Source organism: Pistacia vera, unplaced genomic scaffold (assembly GCF_008641045.1).
Source record: "Pistacia vera cultivar Batoury unplaced genomic scaffold, PisVer_v2 Contig31, whole genome shotgun sequence".
Classification (NCBI taxonomy): domain Eukaryota; kingdom Viridiplantae; phylum Streptophyta; class Magnoliopsida; order Sapindales; family Anacardiaceae; genus Pistacia; species Pistacia vera.
In genome coordinates, this window is record NW_022196124.1 from 1,514,006 (window position 1) to 1,534,759 (window position 20,754).

General features: G+C 39.7%; 1 protein-coding gene across 1 annotated transcript; it reads left to right on the forward strand.

The window, feature by feature from the left end:
- The first annotated feature begins 1,215 nt into the window (after positions 1-1,215).
- On the forward strand, positions 1,216-3,434 carry LOC116136234. The gene is made up of 7 exons (XM_031421956.1): positions 1,216-1,505; positions 1,585-1,868; positions 2,029-2,163; positions 2,272-2,349; positions 2,455-2,532; positions 2,647-2,724; positions 2,815-3,434. The coding sequence occupies exons 2-7, from the start codon at positions 1,824-1,826 to the stop codon at positions 3,037-3,039; spliced, it is 639 nt and encodes a 212-aa protein (XP_031277816.1). The 5' UTR covers positions 1,216-1,505; positions 1,585-1,823; the 3' UTR covers positions 3,040-3,434.
- Positions 3,435-20,754: the final 17,320 nt, after the last annotated feature.

Here is a 20,754-nt window from a genome sequence, read left to right on the forward strand (position 1 = left end):
TGTTGATGCGTGATTTTGACACCAACAAAATGCACGTGTGAAATGTTGAGTTGGCCCAAAAGATACATGTGAATGGAAAGGAAAATGACACTAAATGTAGTGAGAAATGAGTTTTAAAGTGGTTCGGATGCTAAGGAAGCAAATCCTACGTCCACTGATGTTTTTATTAATGATAAGGGTCAGGTCGTTTTAGACAGCTGACTTTACACTGATGATACAAGGTATCAAAGACTGTCTATTCTGGAGAGAGAGAGAGAGAGAGTTTTGTCAAGAGTAAAATGTGCGAATCCACTTTATAAGAGAGGAGCTCTCATTTTATAGTGGGATACCTTGAGGTAATTATCACTGAATCTGTAAGTTGGTGGGATAATCCGTGCAAATCCTTCTTTTAGAATAATTCACGTGATTTGCTGCAGGGATTAAATACGCGGGATCATCACAACTCTTGGCTGGCCTGACGTGTACCCATTATTCTGAAGGAAGCAAGCTGTGGGTGTTACCATAATCACACGATGCGACTGCGCTAGAATGCCAGTATGCTCTTCTCAAGGTCTGACCTTTTACACTTAATTGGATGTCATGTCAGCCCTATTTTCCCAAACATAACAATATCAATGATTTTTTTTGTTTTAAATACGAGAGTAGAGATGGGCTTACCCTCAAAGGGGTTTGCCCCGTTCAAACTTGGCTACCTACCAATACCATATTCTTACTTTGAAATATAAAATTTGTAACCACATTTGTAACACACATCGGAAAATCGAATTTGTAAAACATTCAATTAATCCTGAAAACTAGTCATAGTATATAAGACTACACCCATGTCGTAAAAAAATAAAAAAACGCAAAGAAAGATAACAAATGGATAAGAGAAGATTCTAGAGTGAAGACCTATTCGAAGCAGGAGCTTAGAAGAAGGAGATGGTGGGGCCCAAATAGACTAGACGACTTGCAAAGGAAGGATTTCCGTACACTGTGATACGACGTCAACCATTACTTTAACGGTTCCGTGTATTAAAATAAGAATTTATCAATTAATCTTCAAATTCTCTACTAAATACACATCCTTAATCTTTTCGTGCTTAACTTCTTCAAAATTCAAATGGACATTTATTTTATTTTCTAATTAAAATGGACCCGACGTAATAATAAACACGTCATTTGAAGATTCTCAACGCGTTTATACGCAGCACTCACTCTCCCTCAACACTACCACTTTTGGGAATATAAAATACTGATAAGAGCTTTCAGCTTCAGCCTCTTGCTTCCAAGCAAACCGTTCCGATCAAATCACACATACCTTCTTCTTGTTCTTAAACACTTCCATTCCTCGTTACTATTTGTGCTGAATCAATTACAGATGGGATGTCTTGTGGGACTCATGTACTACCTTTTTCATGTGAAAATCATCAGTCTTCGGGAGGAGAAGAGGATTCACCGCGATTTCTCTGACCCCGACATTAATGAGGTTGACATCTACAAGTTCGATCCTTCTGACTTGCCTGGTAAGTGGGATTTTCTTCAAGCTTTCAATTTTAATTTCAATGGTTTCTGATCACTGATGGGAATTGAAATATGATGCAGGGCTTTAAGAAAGTGACTCCGACGAACAAGGATGGTACTTTTCCTGTGAACCTTACTATAAGTATGCGAAGAGTAAACGTGCCAGCCGACGAACCGATGGGGGATACTGGAAAATAACTGGGAGAGGTTGTGATGTCAAGAATAAAAGTGGCCGAGTCATCGGCAGTGAAAAGAATTTGGTTTTTTATAGACTTGGTGTTGGTGGTGGTACTTCTAAGGAAGACAAGACTGACTGGGTTATGCACGAGTTCTATGTTAAGGATGAGGACAACCCTCGTTATAAGGTGTACTTCTTTGTTCTATTTTTGTTTTTTTTAACTTGCCTGTTCATTGTTTAAGCTATATGTTCTGTGTAATTGAAATTAATGAAAGGCTGCATTAATTTTACACATCTCATTTTATATATGTTTTAACCTTTGATCTTTTTTTCTTTGTTTTTTGTAGAAGGATTTTGTTGTCTGCTTCATAGAAAAAAAATCAAATAACAACTCTACCGTATCAACTTCTGATGATGGTCAACCAGGTGACAGTTTGTCTTCTGTTTCTATAAGCCATAATACAGAAGACCCTTACACAGAGGTAAGATAGAGCATGTCTCATGGCCATTTTTCAATATCAAAGTTATTCATACCTCGGGAGAAGCATATCAAGACTTAAATACTTACTTATCTATGGTTCTGGGTCCAGGTTGAATCTCAGACATCATACAGTCACAATTTGATTTCTGATTCTGGAAAGAATATTACAGAAAATTCTTTTTCAGAAGTAAGAAAAAGCTTGCCTGGCTTATGGTTAGTTCTCAATTGTTATGTGAAATATATATTCATACAACTAATACTGGTTCTTGTTTCTCCATGATTCTTGTTTCAGGTGGAACCTCAACTACTACAGACTACCAATTTGGTTACTGATCCAGGAAGTTTGTTTCCAGAAAGTACAACCTCAGCGGTGAGGAAAAATATTGGAGTTTTCAGTCTCACTTTATATAGATGGACATGTTCAAGAAAAAACATATATATATTCACATAAATTTTGATTGTTCGTCTTTGATTCTTATTGCAGGTAGAACCTCAACTACTATTCTGTGGCGATTTTGTTCCCGACCAGATGTATCATATTCCAGAAATTACTTGCCTGATGGTAAGGACAACTTTATTCTTATACATATGGATATGGGACATGAAAAACATTTTCACACCACTAATGTTCGTCTATCTATGATTCTTACAGCAGGTAGATCCTCAACTACTAGCTGAATCTGATGCAACCAATAGCTGTGATTGGTTGAATGACAGCCCTATCCCTTCACCGCAGTTGCCAATTAACCCAGACCACTACCAGGGGTTCAGTTCCTCCCCATACTCACCAGGTTTTAGTGATGATTGTAATGTGCAGGATTTTCAGTTCGATGGTGAGCTTGGAGATGTGATTTCACTATGGGACCTCAAGAATTAATAAGCCTTGTGAAGAAGTAATTGGACACATTCCTCCTGCTCGCGAAGACATTGAAACCATCGGCTACACTTCAGTAGCATGTGGACTGTAAACCACATTGAAATTCCGTAGGGGAATAGTATTACTGTGGTTTATTATCATTGTAAGAATGTTTCACTGTATTTCGAGATATGTACTTGTTGAGAATAATGGTTGCATCTTTTGTGACCTTTTTAACTCTGTCAGTTTGTATTTCTATGTAATATTATGGCCAAATTCTGGATACTTGGGAGCTTGTTTAACGGGAACGCTATTCATCTGTCCATGTACAAAATATCCATTATGGAATTTGTCATAGAATTTCCATCTATTTTCTCCAATGAATGTTGCTCTTAGAGCTTCAATTGTTTTTATCTTCTCATATAGCTTCTGTCAAGATTGTTATTATTTTGTTCCAGGTTTTACTCTGCAATCTGGTAAGAGCTCCAAGTGAGAATTTTATTGAGATTGGGATGGAACCTTAAACCCGAATGATAATCTCATAGTTAATGGTCAACATATACACCTTGCCGAGAAAAGTTTATGATCTTCTTAATGTAAAAACATGATAATCTTATAACTTGAGCTCTCAGTTCCAGTTTGAAACATTAAATACATCAGTTTTAAGATCAGTATCAACTTGGAAAACAAACATACAAAGGAGAAGACCAGTAAAAACAGAGCAAAACTAAAAAAAGCAGAAACTACTTCTCTGAGAAGGGGAGCCGGATACATTAAAAAATGGTTTGAAATTTTAGATTTCTTGCCATGGAAGTAGACAGAAGGAAGTGGGAATGACAGTGGGAGTCACTTTACTCTTTTAATTAGCTTTTACTTTTCACGATTTTTCTTTTATTAAATAACAATGTTAATTACCTTGTCAACCATTTCATCCATCACAAAAGGACACAGAATAACCCTTTCACTTGCACACGTGTTATGTGTATCAAAAAGTGATGCTTTTTCCCTTTGCAGAACAAATTCTTTCCTTCAAATCCCCTCAAACCTATTTCTTACTGTGTTTCTAGTATTTTCTGTTGCTTTATTTTGTATTAAATCAGAAATCGTCTGTAGATTGTACTGAACCAGAAATGAGCAATCTTGAGGGATTTCCATTGCCTTCGAATGATGATGAATTCGTAAGTCTTCTGGAGAAGAAGACAATTGACCTTGATTTATCTGTCCAAATCAATCAATAACATATATATCTGCAAGTGTAAAGCCCTCGATTTACTAGGGAAGTAGATACATATGGTAATCTCGATTCAAATTCCAATATATTATGTTGTTAGAAATACCAGGTAATGTTGGGTAATAAACCACCTTTTTTTTGTTTTGGGTGTATACAGGGCTTTTCATATTTCATTGGCCTGATTTTTTCTAGGCTCGGTTACAGGTAGAACCTCAACTACTACGAATGTTGTATGTTATAACTTCAAGCAGAGCCTAACTACTAGAGATATGGTGAGGAGAAGCATTTACTGTGAAATTGTGTAAACTTATCTATGTAGTGCTTTAGAAACATATTTTGAACTTATGCTTAATGCTTCTTCACGTGTGATTCCTCAGGTGGAACCTCTGCCATTATCAAAATTTGATCCAATCAATGGCTACAATTGGCTATAATCTGCAACTCTTCCTTTGCATGGCAGTCAGTTGCCAATGGATCCAGACAGATATCCTCTCAATCATGAGCATGAGATGTCACAAATTTACAACGTTTAGTCTACAGGAGAATACCTTGCTAGAAAGCACATGAATATTCTCCAATGACTGTTGAGAAGCATTAGGCCAATGGAGATTCATGGACATTAATTGTAACAATGTTCATAGTCATGTTATCGTGTGTACTACGACCTCTTTGATTTTGAGAATAATAGTTAAATCACCAGCATATTCAAGAATGTGCTGACTGAGTTCATCGTGAAATCTACTTTATGCAACTCCACCCGAGAATGGTGTGAGTTCGTCATTACTCATGAGATCGTTGCGTTAGATTCTCCCTATCATCTTCCAAAAACATTTTCTATATATCAACAGAAGACCCTGCAAACGGCAATATAAACCAAAATCCTTCAACTGTGTATTTGATAAATAGAATGCCAACTTAGGAAATGTTTCACTTTTTAAGAAATTGTTCAATAAGCACCTCCCTTGCAATCTTTGGTTGCTCTACAACAAACACAAATTTGATTTCAATATCTTTGAAAATCAGATTCAATCACAAAAGCCATTGAAATATTTTTTTGCTTTGCATTAACAATCCTTTGGAGCCTGAACAGTAGGATAGTATTGAAATAGTGATTTGGTATTGGTTTTTGAATTAGTGATTAAGAAAATATATTAAAGGTTTATGATGGTTTATTATGCATGTGATTGTGTTACTGGAAATGTGCCCGGGTGGAAGAAATCAACCTGGGTTTCGGTCAATACAGCAGTTTGGGCTGCCAGATTTACAAGAAGTTGGGCCTTAATTGGCCCAAAAATCATATTAAATACGCTTATGTCAATGATTTTTTTTTTAATGACGTAGGTGTTCATATCAGTTTATGCATACTTTAATTATTCTCTCGAGACTTTGAAACTATTGATTGGATAAAAATTATAGTAGTTATCTCTATTAGCATTCGAAGAGGAACAACTTTGGAATCTCTTGAATAATACATTTAAGAATCTCTACCGAACTGCTCGATCACCTAAAAATAATTTATGTTAGAGATGTTGCTAACAACTTTGGAAGGTCTTATTAGAGCTTTGGAATTAATAATTGTATTTAGTTATTGATCCAACAATACACCTTACCAAGAACAGTTTTATTCCAATGAAGGAATATTGAAATCATATTCTGATATTCATATATGAAGAATGGAAATAATAAAATGAAAGAATTCCCGAGGAGCATGTCGCAGGAAAATGGAAGATGAGGCAAAGAATGAAGGAAAGATGACAAAATGAGAAGAAGATTCTAGAGGTAGGTGAGGAAGATTCTAGAGTGGAAATAGAGAGATGGCGGGGTCCTTTCTTATACGACTTGCAAAAGAAGGATAGCCTTCGTGTCACTTTCTCCCATTTAGTTCTTATCCTTAACACTTTATTAATCTTTAACGATTATGATGCTTTATATACATTCATCAAATAATCTTTAAAGAGTAAATGATATATTCTCACCCGAGGTTTAATGAAATCCTAAATTGATATCTCTGTTTGTATTTATTCTAAATTTTTACCCTTAAACTAATATCATTATTTAGTATTGGAGGTGATCGAAAACACTAAGTGAGTTGTAGAGGAGGTTGTGAGGAGTACAATGGTGGTTTTAGAAATGATTTTGGTCTTCGAAATCAGTCGACAAAAGCCAAAAACTAGCAGTTTGGACACTACTAACGTGAGCCATTTTTGCTAAAATGAACCCATCTTCTGCCAAGGAAAGCGTCGGTGTATTTTAGCGTGCTAATGTGCGTTGCACTACAATAAAAAGTTGAAAATATGTTAAAATAAAAGAAACGACGTTACTTTAAGGGAGCGTTTGGTTGGAGGTTATATGAGATTACTAAGGTAATGTCATCTTATATTACTTTATTATCACGTTTGGTTGTTAAATAATATAAGATTTTGGTAATCTTCCAATACTAATAGTAGTTACTGTTGGTAATATTGAGGGCCCGTTTAGATGGGGGTAATATTAGATAACTGTGGTAATATTTTCTAAATTGAGCAGATGACGATGTTTGGTTGGTTTGTAAAAAATTATTCCCGGAATCTTTTATGACAAATGGTGGCATTTTGGGGGTAAGTTGCCAGGAATATTATTACCTTTCGCCGGGGGGTGGGGGGTTTGGGGTGGTAAGGTAATCCAATTTTGTGTCCCATATTGCCCCTAAACAATTAAGTATTTGGTCTAAATTAGCCTTATATTTGTTAAGATTTACAAAACACCCAATTCACTTATTCAGATCCTTTTGTCCTCACTTTTTAAATTTTTCGAACGACATTGCCCTTGTTATTATCATTATTTACAGAAATGTCACTGCACCTAGAACAAGCCACCATCGCCAGTCACCGTCGACAGCCGTCAGAGGCTGCCCAAAGTCGTCATAATGGCTTACGACCGACCGTGCGCTAGTGAGGCCTTTTCTGACCACGAAAATGGCCAAATTTGGCCATGAAACGACCGGCGTTTCACAACCAAAGACCTGGCCATTTCACAGCCAAATCTGTGGTCATTTTATAGCCACATCTTTGATAGTGAAACGGCTAGATCTATGGCACTATCGGTGTCACAGCCAGATCCATGGCACTGTTGGCAGTCGCCGACGGTGGTGGCTAGTTGCCGATAGTAGCTTGGGGTGGGTAAGGTGTTTTTGTTAAGTTTAAAATGTTTTTGGTTACTAGGGTGTTTTTGCTAAATCTGAAAAGTAGTGAGTTAAAAGAAATTATTCAAAAAATAATAATAGAAAAATACTATTATATTAATATTTAAAAAAAAAAAAAGGCAATTTAGTAATCTATATAACATACTCACTCATTTATCCTCCCAACCAAACATATTATTCACCAATTTATTCAAACCAACCAAATACATTTTCTAAACATTCCCAGTAATCTTTAAGGTGATATTTTATTCTGTTAATCTAATATCCCCCTATAATAAAACATTATATGATCCAAATGCCCCTTGAAGATAATATGATTAACTCCATTTTTTTAGGTATTATAAGATTATTTGGTTATCTTATTTTTGTTCCAATTTTATCCCTTATTAATAAAAAAATTTGGACAATAATGTCCTTGTTTTAAAATCAATTTTCATTATCCTTGTTTAATTAAGTTTTTGGACAATAATGCCCTTATATTTAAAACAAATTGCAGACCACCACTGCCACCCTACCACCACCGTCGACAGCTAGCCAACCACTGTCAACCAGCCAACCACTGTCAGCCGTCGTTGGAAGTTGTCGAGAATTGCCGGGAGGCTCCGATATGCCCCTTTTTTGTCATATTGATGGCCAGAAATGGCCATATCGGAGTAGATCTGGTTGGAAATGGCTAAAATAGATTTGGCCATTTCCGGCAAGATCTACTCAGATATTGTCATCAATATGGCCGTAAACGGCCATATCAGCAACTTACAGTGACTACTGGCAGCCAAAGGCGATGGCTGGCGGTGGTGGCTGGTGGCGGATAGTGGCTTCGGGTGGGTAGGGGTGATTTTGTTATAAATTAAAATTTTACATAAGTTGTGGTGTTTTAGCTAAATCTAAAATGTTGGCGGTTAAAAAAAATTATTCAAAAATTAATAATAAAAATAATATTATATTAATATTTAAAAAGCAATTTAGTAATTTAAATAACATACACATCAATTTATTCCTCTCAATCAAACATATTAATATAACATACCCATCAATTGATTCCAATTAGCCAAACATATTTTCCTAAAGATTCCCAGTAATCTTTAAGGTAATCTAATTTTTCATTAATATAATATTACTAATAAGCTAACATTTCTTGAATCAAACATACCCTAAAAGTGAAAATCTAAAATAAATGCAAACAAGATATCAACTTGCGATTTCACTCAACCTCGGGTGGGAATATGTGGTTTGCTCATCTTTAAATTCTTATTCTCTCAAATATTTTCTTCCGCGCTAAAAATAAATAAATTTGTGATGACGTTTCTATTTGACGTCCATCTTTTGGAAATTCTCATGCGGTTTTGCATAGTACACTCACAATCACTTAGCAGTTCCACTTATTTGTATATATAAGGAGTGTTGGCATGCCCGAGTAGAGTTGAGCTTCTGCCAGAGAAAATTCTTCCCATCAATTGCAGAAATAGCTAACTCTTGCTCACTTTCTCTCACACTCTTTGTTAGTTAACACTACTGCTGCTTCATTATTTTGTGCTGAATCAGAAATGGGTTCTCTTGTGGGATTGATGTACCACTTATTTCGTGTCAAAATCATCACTCTTCTCACAGAGAAAAGGGTTCACCTTGATCTCTTTGTTCCCAAGATTAACGAGGTTGATATCTACCAGTTTGATCCTTATGACTTGCCAGGTAAGTGAGTTTTATTCTTTCAACTTTTAACTTTTGTTGATGCATGATTTTGACACCAACTAAACGCACATGGGAAATGCTAAGCTGACTCAGAAGACCCACGTAATACTGGTATTGTATTAATAAATGAGATCAGGTCGCGTTCAGCGAGCTGACTTACAAGAGATTACAAGAGAGAAAGAGAGAAAGTAAATATGCTATTCTAGGGAGAATTTAGCTAATCCCACAAACGGGAGAGGAACCCTCTTTTTATAGTGGGATGAGTTAAGGTAACGATTACTAAATCTGTGAGTGGGTTAGATTATCGTGCAAATCCTTCCTTGCGGCCTGTTGTTCACCTACTTGAGTGATTTACTCGACGTGTGCAGGGATTGCACACATGGATCGTCTGCAGCCTTTCACCAGTCTGGCGCACACCCACTACACTGGCAGGAGCATGCCGCTTGCATCAGCGTGCGACGTGGCTGCAGGACTTGCCTAAGCTCTGACCGCTTACGTTGACAGGGCTCTGTGTCGGCCTTACTTTTTCAGGCAAAACAAAAGTCCCCTAGTTTTTAAGGTTCGAGGATCGAACCTTGGAAACTACATATTATGCCTTGATTTGATGTGTTTGAAGAGATACTGGTCGATCTGACTTGGTTGCAAAGAGGTCGAGGAAACATTTCCATGCAAGCGACTTGAAATGACTTACTCTAAGGGTCAGCGACCTGTCCTTAGACCATATTCAGTGCCATGATGATGCCTCTGGTCTTTATCCGAGGTTCACGACCTTATTGCACTTAGCAGAACTTTTTACGAAGGCAAGGGATCACGTCGCTTCGCAGTTGATATACATCAAGATTTGAAGGGTCACATCGCCTCGCAGCTGATATACATCAAGGTTTAAAGGGTTAAGTCACCTCGCGACTGACATGAGACAAGATCGAAGAGTGTTCTATATAACAACCTCTTCAGATGTTATCCGTTGCACTTTCATAGCTGATACATTTAATGAAATACCTTTTGCTTAATAGACGTGTCCTGTGCACAATAAGTGCTAGCCATGCGCATTAAATGCGAGCCATGCTGAAACGACATTCCCTATCAGGGAATTAAATGCGGATGTGGGCACATTTAATGTGGAGGAGGGAAACGTGCTGTTGCTTGAGTGTTTCAATGGAAAAGAACGACGATTTGGTTTCTCGAAGCGTGACGGTCACTCTTCTTCGCTGATCTACAACAGGTAGTTGTGATCAACGGTGAGATGCGTTTTCTGCCCAAACGTTGTTTGACTTCAGGAAACCAAAGTGCCACTTCCTTCACTATAAAACCTCAGGTTCACTTCAGGTAATGTCACAATACTCACTTCCTTAGAGAGAACGAGAAACTTTCGTGAGCCTTGGTTCTTTGCCTTTCAGACTGGTACGCGCTTGACATTCAGAGCAGGAGGATTAATCTTCTCACTTCAAGAGGTAAGGATGGTCCCCCTGCCACTTTTATTATTTTTTTTCTTGCTTTTGATAGTTTCCATGCGATGACAGTCTGCCGGTAGTTGATCGGAGATGAAATCTTCTCCTTGGGTTTGAGCCATTGATGGTGGCTTTAAAACATTCTTTTAAGGTTTTTCTAGGGTTTAAGGGAGAAAGCTTTTACTTTTTCCTCCACGTCATTGTACGAAACAGTGTATGAGGACTGGGTGATTCCCTGCATGTCGCTTTTCTTTTCAGACCGTAGAAGAATGGACTTTCCAACGACCAGAACAGATGAGGGAACCAGCTCGCCGGTGTATGATGCTCGTGCGAGCCCCTCTCAAGAGATTCTATCGATGATTACAGCCGAGGAGATCCAGAAGGTGGTAGACCAATACGCTTTCAGCGTGGAGGTCTTCCATCATAGGTCATACACAGCTCGGAACCTGCCAAAAGGGATGGCTGCGATCTCCGAGAACATCTTTAAGAGTAAGGGGCTGATCCCTTTCCACCCTTTTGTCAGGTTAGTCTTCGATCACTTCGGGATTGCACCGCTACAGCTCACGTCAAGTGGGTATATGATAGTCGTGGCTATGTATATCGTATGCAGCGAAAATGGATTGGGCGAGCTAATCGCGCTAGAGCTCGGTTGCTCGTACATTTTGAAGAAAAGTAAGGATAAGGACTCTTTCTACCTCTCGAAGCAACCTACCATAGAAGCGGGGATACATAGTTACCCCAGCAATGTAGGGGCGTACGAGACAAAGTTCTTTTTCTTTTGATATGATGGCATTTGCCACTTTCAGGAGCCGAGTAGGTTCTCCTTTCTTTTGAGGTCGCGAATTTCCTTTTTGATCTTCGCTAATGAGCTCTTTGTTTCTTCGCAGTTAACAAGACGACCAGGTTATCGCTTTTCGAGGATCCAAACAGGATCGCTACCTTCGGCTTCTGCCTGAAGAGAGTCGCGATGCAAGACTGCTTGTGACAACTGCAAATTTACGAAAGTGCGGTTTCTTCAACTCTGAAGCGACCCTAGAGAGCACACCGAGTAAGCTTCTTAACCTTCGCTTGTCTTTTGATTCTTCATGCAATGAACTATTTTGCTAACGATGTTCGCATGCAGCGACCCCAGATCGTCGTGAACAAGGCAATTTTCCTTCCCTCGGTTGGGTGTCACCGGACCCGCTGAAGCGGCTCCCAGCGGTCCCCCCGTCGGAGGGACACCGTCAGGTGCTCCCTAGCCTTCGTCTAGTCACTCAAAGCAAAAGAAAATGGCTCAGATGTCTAAGAAGCAAAAGCAACTTTGGGCCAAAGAGTCGGAGTCTGAGACTAAGGGTTTGGGCATCTAGTCCGAGAGGTCGCAACCTTACCAAGCGTTCCACTCGGGAGGGCCATCCAAGGGCACGACCGGCATCTCCATTGCTCCTGAGGGTCCGCAGACGAGGCAATGGAGGTCACAGGTCCAGGGAGGAGGTTGAGCAAGGAGCTAGAGGAAGAGACTCTACCTGCTGCAGGCACGGGCATGCTCATGCTAGACTCGATGGGCCAACTTCCTAACCATCTGCATCTGGTGGTTTTCACTCTGTTGGAGTGCGGGCTTGTGGAGGAGTTCGAACGGTTCCTGGCCTCCAACCCCATGGACCTGATGTCCACGTCCTTCCAACACTAGAGCCAGGTAAACGAGTTGTCCTCGACGAGGACTTATATTTGCTTTTTTAGCAGAAAGGAAACTGACTCTTTATTCTCTTTGTTACGCAGGCCCTGCTCTCTATGCACCTGTCCCTATAGAAAATCCAGTTGGGGGCTACTGAGGGACTGGTCGAGCTAAGGAAAGAGAATGTGCAGCTTACGCGAGAATTAGAGGTCACACGAGCAGAAAGAGATTCATCCTCCGTTCAGGTGAACCGGTACTTGTTCGAAAGGAATGCTGCTCTTCGTACGGTGGACTTTCAGAAGGCCGAGCTGGAGAAGTATGGAGAGGAGGTGAAGGAGCTCCAGATGACAGTGGCCAGACTCACCAGGGAGGCTAGCGAGAAAGATCAGGAGCTGCAAACGAACTCCGAGCGGGCCTCACGAGCAAAGCGAGAAAAAACTGAGCTGTGGGAGACCACCGAAAAGCAATGGGGGGCACTTGAAGCCGAGCTCCAATTTATTCAAGGTCGCGTCACCTCGTAAACTATGGAGATGCAACAGCAGGAGTTGGAGTTGGAGAACAGGGCTGCAGAATGGACAATTCAGTCCATTTTTGCCCTTTGGTCGAAGAACCCAATGATCGATCTGTCCGACCTCCCCGATGAGTACCGAGCAGGCTGAAGATGAGGAAGCAGCTTGGGGACCTGTCCCAGAAGAGGAGTATCCAAAGTATGTCCCCGAGGAGCCTGCACCCGAGCACGTGATAGGCGACCAGCTTGAGGATGTTGAGGTCGGCCCTCCGGGACCTGGGGACGAGGTCTAGTGATTCGCTTTTGTAGTCTTTTTCCTCCTTGCGTATGTACTTTCCCTTTTTTATTAATAAAGACATAGCTTTCTTAATCTATTATGAATACTTACAATTTTCGTACCCTATATACGTTACACATGAGATCGCATTGTTTACAATAAAATTGATACAAGCCTTATGCGAACAGAATTATACACATGAAAAAATGGTTACAAAGGAACTTGTCTTATTTATAAGGGTTAGGAAAAGTAAAATCTTTACAAGGAAAAATTGAGTTCGGAATTATTGATAATATGGTCGGAGATGTTCAACATTCCAAGCTCACGGTACTTCGGAACCATTCAGCCTTTTGAGATGGTAAGTCCCCGGTCTTATCACTTTGGCGATGCGGTATGGGCCCTCCTAGTTCGGTCCCAAAACTCCCGCACTTGATTCTCTAGTACCGAGAAAGACTTCCTTCAAAATGAGGTCCCTGACCTGGAAGTCTCTTCTTCTGACCTTAGAGTCGAAGAACCTTTTCGCGCGTTGCTAATAGGCTGCTATTCTTAGCTGAGCCTTGCTGCGATGTTCTTCAACTAAATCAAGATTTGCAAGCATAAGTGCCTCATTGTCTGTCTCGTTGTACAGGTCTCTTCGAAGTGAACCGATCCCTACCTCCACGGGGATCATTGCTTCGCAGCCATATGCTAGCGAAAAAGGAGTTTCTGAGGTGGAGGTTCTCAGAGTTGTCATGTATGCCCACAGAACTTCAGGAAGGTCGTCGGCCCAATTTCCCTTGGCTATGCCAAGTTTGGCCTTCAGAGTGTGCTTGATGGTTTTGTTGACAGCTTCAACTTGACCATTTGTTTGCGGTCTTGCGACTAAGGCAAATTTCTTATGGATACCCAGCTCGTCGCAAAACTGCTTGAACTCCTCGTTATCAAACTATTTCCCGTCATCAAAGATAAGGGTATGAGGAATCCCATAGCGACACACAATGTTTTTGAAGACGAAGTCCTTGAGCTTTTTGGTGGTGATCGCGGCCAATGGCTCTGTTTCGACCCACTTGGTGAAGTAGTCTATCGTGACCACCACATACTTGATTCCCCCTTTACCAACTGGCATGGGTCTGATGAGATCGATTCCCCACATGGAGAATGGCTAAGGGCTGGACATGGTTATCAGCTAGTAGGAAGGAGCTTGCGGTATGTTTCATGAACTGCTGTCACTTGTCACACGTTTTAACAAAGTTGTAGGTGTCTTCTTGAATCAAAGGCCAGTAATACCCTTGACAAACAACCTTATTGGTGAGGGATCGTGCGGCCGTGTGATTACCGCAGATTCCTTCATGTATCTCCCTCATGATATAGTCTGCTTCTTCATCGGTTACACATCGAAGAAGAGGGGTGTTAAACTTTTGCTTGTACAGCTGATCTCCTATAAGTGTGTAACGAGCAGCTCTTGTTCGTAGGTTTCTTGCCTCGACCTTGTCGTTGGGTAGGATCCCATCTCAGAGATATTTAATGATAAGGGTCATCCAGGAGACTGACTCAGTTACATTCATGGCCTGTTCAGGCGAACTGATACTGGGGGCCTCTATGAATTGAACAGGAATACTCTCTAGCGTGTCCGAGTCTAGTGATGAGGCTATCTTTGCTAAGGCATCCGTGATAGAATTGATGTCCCTAAGAATCTGCGTGATCGTGAAGTGCTTAAACGATTCGAGTGCGGCCTTAGCTTTCTTCAAATAGCCAATCATGTTTTCGTCCTTGGCCTGATATTCCCCCATTTCTCTTGCCAACCGCAATCAACGAGCAGAGCCTCATACTCAGCCTCATTGTTGGTCGCTTTGAACCCGAAACAGAGAATGCCATGAATGCGAGTCCCTTTCGGGACTTAGGAGGAGAAGACTTGCCTCGACCCTTTTCCTATTCGATAACTCATCGACATAGAGGCTCCAGGTCGATAGGTTCTGAACAATTTCCTTGATGGCTTTGCTGGCCTGTTGCTCAGATTCCTTCATCAGATGCTATGAGAATTCTGAGATGAAATCGGCAACAGTCTGCCCTTTGATGGTTACTTTTGGTCTATACTACAGATCGAACTGACTTAGTTCCCTGGCCCACTTGAGCAATTTACCCAATGCCTCTGACTTCTGGAGGACTTGCTTGAGCGGGTAACTGGTCATTACATGGATTGTGTGGGCGTGCAAGTAAGGTCGCAACTTTCTGGAAGCGATCAGCAGGGCATAAGCCAATCACTCCATTTTCGGATACCACATCTTGGCATCCAACAGATGCTTGCTCGCGTAATAAACTGGCCATTGAACCTTGTTCTCTTCCCGAACTAAAGCTGCACTGACCGCGTACTGAGAGACAGACAGATACAAGAGGAGAATTTCCTGGAGGAGAGGCTTAGACAGAAGAGGTGGTTTTCTGAGATGCTCTTTACTGCTCTGAAATGCTTGTTCGCACTCGGGAGTCCACTCAAACTTCTTATTGGCCCTGAGTATGTTGAAGAATGGCAAGCAGTGATCTGTTGCCCTCAATATGAAGCGACTGAGTGCCGCTATTCGCCAATTGAGACTCTGAACCTATTTTCGGTTGGTCGGGCTTTTCATGTCAAGGAGAGCTTGGATTTTCTCGGGGTTGATCTCTATTCCCCTATGGTTAACCATGTACCTTAGAAATGTTCCTGAGGATACTTCGAATGAGCATTTGAGGGGGTTGAGCTTCATTTTGTACTCCCAGAGGATGTCAAACATCTCAACGAGATGCGTTATGTGATCTAAAGTGACATACAACTTGACTAGCATGTCATCAACATAGACTTCCATCGACTTCCCGATCTGCTTGGAAAACATTCGGTTAACCAACCACTGGTAAGTTGCTCCAGCATTTTTCAGGCCGAAGGACATAACCCTATAGCAATACAGCCCCCGATCTGTAACAAAGGAGGTATGCTCTTCGTCCCACACGTATATCAGAATTTGATTGTATCCCGAGTATGCGTCCATAAAACTCAGTAGCTCATACCCGGAGGTGGCATTAATGAGCTAGTCGATCCTTGGTAGAGGAAAACTGTCTTTTGGGCAGGCTTTGTTGAGGTTAGTGAAGTCAACGCAGGTCCTCCATTTGCCATTAGACTTTTTTACTAGAACTGGGTTGGCAACCCAGCTCAGGTAGAGCGCTTCCTGGATGGATCCATTACGAAGGAGATTATCTACCTCATCTTTTAAGGTAGCATATCGTTTCGGATCCATCGCTCTTCTTTTCTAGCGGACTGGTCTGGCTTCACTATCGATATTCAAGGCACGGTAGATGATGTTCAGGCTGATCTCGAAAATATTGGTATGAGCCCATGTGAACACATCAATATTTTCTCTGAGGAAGCTGGTCAAGTCATGTAATGACTTCTTTCTACTAGTATACTTTAGAATATATACAATAAAAAAAAAAATACTTAGCATATGAAAATAGTTGGGCCCAAATTTTTCTTTACTTATAAAATATAATTCTTTACATATACTAAAATAACAAGTACAAAAACTTAGTAACGGTGGACAGTAATACCAATTCTCTCAGCTCGACGACTCCGTTCTGACCGTTGCTCACCAATTTCCTGCAAAAACATGGAAAAACAACGGGGTGAGCATAAAAATGCTCAGTAAGTAAATCCCTTAACTCTTCTCCTTCTTTGATTCTTTCCTTACTTAATTCTTTTCTTCTTTCTTGCATTCTTAGTTCTTTCTCTTTCTTTTCTTAGTATATCCAACAACAAGCATAAATAATCATCAATCTCATTTCAATTTCTCAACAATCATAACATATACATGCTTAAAGAAATCTCTACTCAATTGATTTCTTAAACCTTAACTTGAGTTGGAGTTTGAGTGGAATTTACTTACCTTATACTTGAGTAGTCTCCACTAAAGCTCTCTACTCTTGTTGGATTCAAACCTTCTCTTAACCCTAAGCATAAACTTAATAAGAATTCAACTTCTACACAAATAAATCATATATATAAAGCAAGAATTCTTACCCCTTGTTGCCTAGGAACAAAACCTTATTAAATTCCACTCAAAAGCCCTCAAAATCCTTGGAAAAATTGAGTGAAAATTTGAGAGAAAATGGAGAAGGAAAGTGGCAGTGGAAAGAAGAGAAATAAGGGTTACAAACCCTTAATATCTTATTTTATAAACATACTTTCCCATTTTGCCCTTACACTTTCTTGAAAATTCCATTTATGTCCCTTAGTCAATTACCATAATGCCCTCATTTTTATTGCATTTTACATGAAATTCTCTCTCTTTTCACTCCCCACTTTTTCAACTAATTTTGAGTGAAAAGACCATTTTACCCTTAATGCAAGTTTTAAGGCATTTTCTTCATATTCTCTAAAAATAACTATAACAAAAATCAACTAAGGGCTATAAAAACATAAATTAAATTACATACCTCCGTGTGGGCGTTACAATTCTCCCCTCCTTAAAAGAATTTCATCCTCGAAATTCAAACAAACAACTTCGGGTAACGATTCTGCATGTCTTGCTCTGTCTCCCATGTAGCTTCTTCAACTTTATGATTTCTCCAGAGTACTTTCACTAAAGGGATACTCTTGTTCTGGAGCTCTTTAATCTTTTGTCCAAAATCTGCACTGGATGCTCCTCATGCACAAGATTCTCTTCTAAGTCTACATCCTCTATGCTCAGAATATGGGAGGGATCACTTACATACTTCCGAAGCATCGAGACATGAAATACATTATGAACTTTGTCCATACTGGGTGGTAATGCTAATCTGTAGGCCACTTTTCTTACTCGTTGTAACACCTCAAATGGACAAATGAATCTCAGTGCTAACTTTCCTTTATTACCGAAACGCATCACCCGTTTGTAAAGGGTTTACTTACTGAGCATTATTTGTGCTCACCCCGTTGTCTTTCTATGTTTTGTAGAATTTAGGTGAGGACACGGTCGGATGGACGTCGGCACGCGAGGAGGAATGGCTACACTATCTACATAGTTTTTGATAGTTTTTGTTTATGATACTAATTTTGTATAAAGAATGTATATGTTTAATTAAAAAAAAAAAAAAAAATTGGGCCCAACTACTTATGTTATTATACATGTATTTTATTATGTATATTTTTATGAGTATTTGAGTAGGAAGTAGTTATTACATGAAATGCCTAAGAGAAGTATGAGTATGAGTAAAAACTTTAATTTTATGCAACATTGCATATTTGCATTTTATGAGTGCATTTAAGTAAGAATTCTAAGCATGAGCCATCCATACGCATATATTTGTATTTATGTAATAACTTAAGAAAGAATAAAGAATTTTAAGAATAAAACACTTTAAGAATAAAGAGAAAGAAAGAATAAGCACTAAAGAATTAAAGAAAGAAAAGCATAAAAGAAGAGAAAAGAATAGGTTGTGCGATGGGGAACCGTGAGTGCTAAGAAGAAATTCCCACATACACGCCACCTTAATTGAGTGGCATAAGAAGAAGAAGAATTGTACAACTTGTAAGAGTGTATGTGGATGAGGGTTGTACCAAGAAGAATTCCTACATGCACGCCACCTTAATTGAGTGGCCTAAGAAGAAAGAAAGAATTTGTAAGGTCCGCAAGAGTGCATGTAGATGAGGACTGTACTCACTCACACGGTCAAGGTTCCAAATCCATGCATCAACTAAGACCGATCGGCAAAGAATAAGAAAAGAAAGAATAAGAATAAGAGAAGAAAGAATAAGCAAGAATAAAGAACAAGAAAAGAAAAGAAAGAATAAGAAAGAATGAGAAAGCTTGAACAAGCAAAGAAAAGAAAAGAAAAACAAGAAAGAAAAGAGAAGCTTGAGCAAGACAAACAAGAAGAAAGGAAAAGAATAGAAAGAAAGAAAAAAAAAAAAAAAAGAAATAGAAAGAAGAAAGAAGAAAGAAAATGCATTTTTATGCATTATTGCACATGCATTTCATTCATGCATATTACCATGTATTCCACCATAGTTAGAAAGAATAGAAAGAAAGAACAGAGAGAAGGAAAGAACAGTGAGAGTTAGGAAGAAAGAAAGAACAGTAAGAATTAGGAACGGAGAAAGAAAAGAGAAAGAACTAAGAATGAAAGAAAGAAGAAAAGAATTAAGTAAGGAAAGAATCAAAGAAGGAGAAGAGTTAAGGGATTTACTTACTAAGCATTTTTATGCTCACCCCGCTGTTTTTCCATGTTTTTGCAGGAAATTGGTGAGCAGCGGTCGGAAGGGAGTCGTCGAGCGAGAGAATTGGAATTACTGTCCACTGTTACTAAGTTTTTGTACTTGTTATTTTAGTACATGTAAAGAATTATATTTTATAAGTAATGAAAAAGTTGGGCCCAACTATTTTCATATGCTAAGTATGTATGATTTTATTGTATATATTCTAAAGTATACTAGTAGAAAAAAGTCATTACATTTTTGGTATCAGAGCAAAGATTTTGGGATTTGACAATGTGCCACTCTCACCGCCATGACGTTCCGAAGCAGACCGTTGTAAGTTAAATTTTCTTTCCTTACTTAAAGTATTGCATGAGTTGATTAAATGTGGTTGTTTTGTAAATGAGACGTAGAACCTGAGCAAGTAGTAAGAAAGCAGTGAGTACGGGGGAACTTTCTAACCCACTAGAACCTCCTTCCCCTACCCTTGATGAGCTAGAGTCCAAGGGATTGTACAGCAAGTCTTAGTGGAAAGACAGGGGAGAGTTGAACCAAAAAAAATTGAAACCCCCATTCAAATACCGCCTATTAGAGGGGAAAGAGAAAGGTTGATACCTTAGACAGTACAGAATCGGATTAAACAGATTTATAGGCTTCCAAGTCAACATCAGCCATCATAATTTAAAGGTACAACAGACCCTTTAGTGGCAGAAGAATGGTTTAGGTCCGTTGAGTGTACGACGGCACTGTTTCCTATGATGGATAGGGAGAAGATCCGGTATGCAAGTTTCTTGTTTCGGGTTGATGCCCGAATTTGGTGGGAATTGATGGAAGACACTCATGATGTTTCGGTGATGACTTGGGGCGAGTTTAGAAGATTGTTTGATGTCGAGTACCAAACAGTGGATTGGGTACATGAGAAGATACAAGAGTTTATTAATTTAAAGCAAGGGTCGAGTACAGTGAAAGAGTATTATGTGAGGTTTAATTCCCTTGCCAGGTTTGCAGCCGGAATAGTCAGTACCCCAGAATTGAGAAGAGATAAGTTTGTCCATGGGTTGAAGCCAGAGATAGCTTAGGATGTAATGACAGGAGCTGAGCCCCCTCAAACCTATAGTGAAGCTTTAGAGCGGGCTTTAAGGGCAGAAATTTTTGTAAACAAGCTCACCCCAGCGGGACCAAGTGAACCATCTCCCGCTCAGCAGAGAGAAAGATTTGAGAGTGCAAGAAATAGAGAAGTGAAGAATAAGAAGAAGTTTCAACCAAAGAAGAATAGAAAAGATTGGCAAAATAAACAGACGAGAACAGTGGAGTTTCCCCCATGTCCTAAATGTGGGAAGACTCATCCAGGAGAGTGTCTGAGAGAGTTGGGCCGTAATGTGTGTTATCGATGCCGGCAGCCAAGGCATCTGATGAAAGATTATAAAGCTCCTATTCCATCTGTAGCACAGAATTCCAGAGGCACTAATGCCAGGGTGTTTACCGTGGCACAAGTTGAAGCAGAGGCCAATCCATCAATTGTTACTGGTTAGTTATTATTTCATGCAGTTCCTCTTTATGCTTTAATTGATTC

Excerpts from the sequence above, each read along its gene's own strand:
- LOC116136234 (XM_031421956.1), top strand. The coding sequence starts at position 1,824 with ATGCACGAGTTCTATGTTAAGGATGAGGACAACCCTCGTTATAAG. Across the intron at positions 2,164-2,271 it reads CAGAAGACCCTTACACAGAG|GTTGAATCTCAGACATCATA; the intron begins GTAAGATAGAGC and ends TTCTGGGTCCAG. Across the intron at positions 2,725-2,814 it reads CAGAAATTACTTGCCTGATG|CAGGTAGATCCTCAACTACT; the intron begins GTAAGGACAACT and ends TGATTCTTACAG.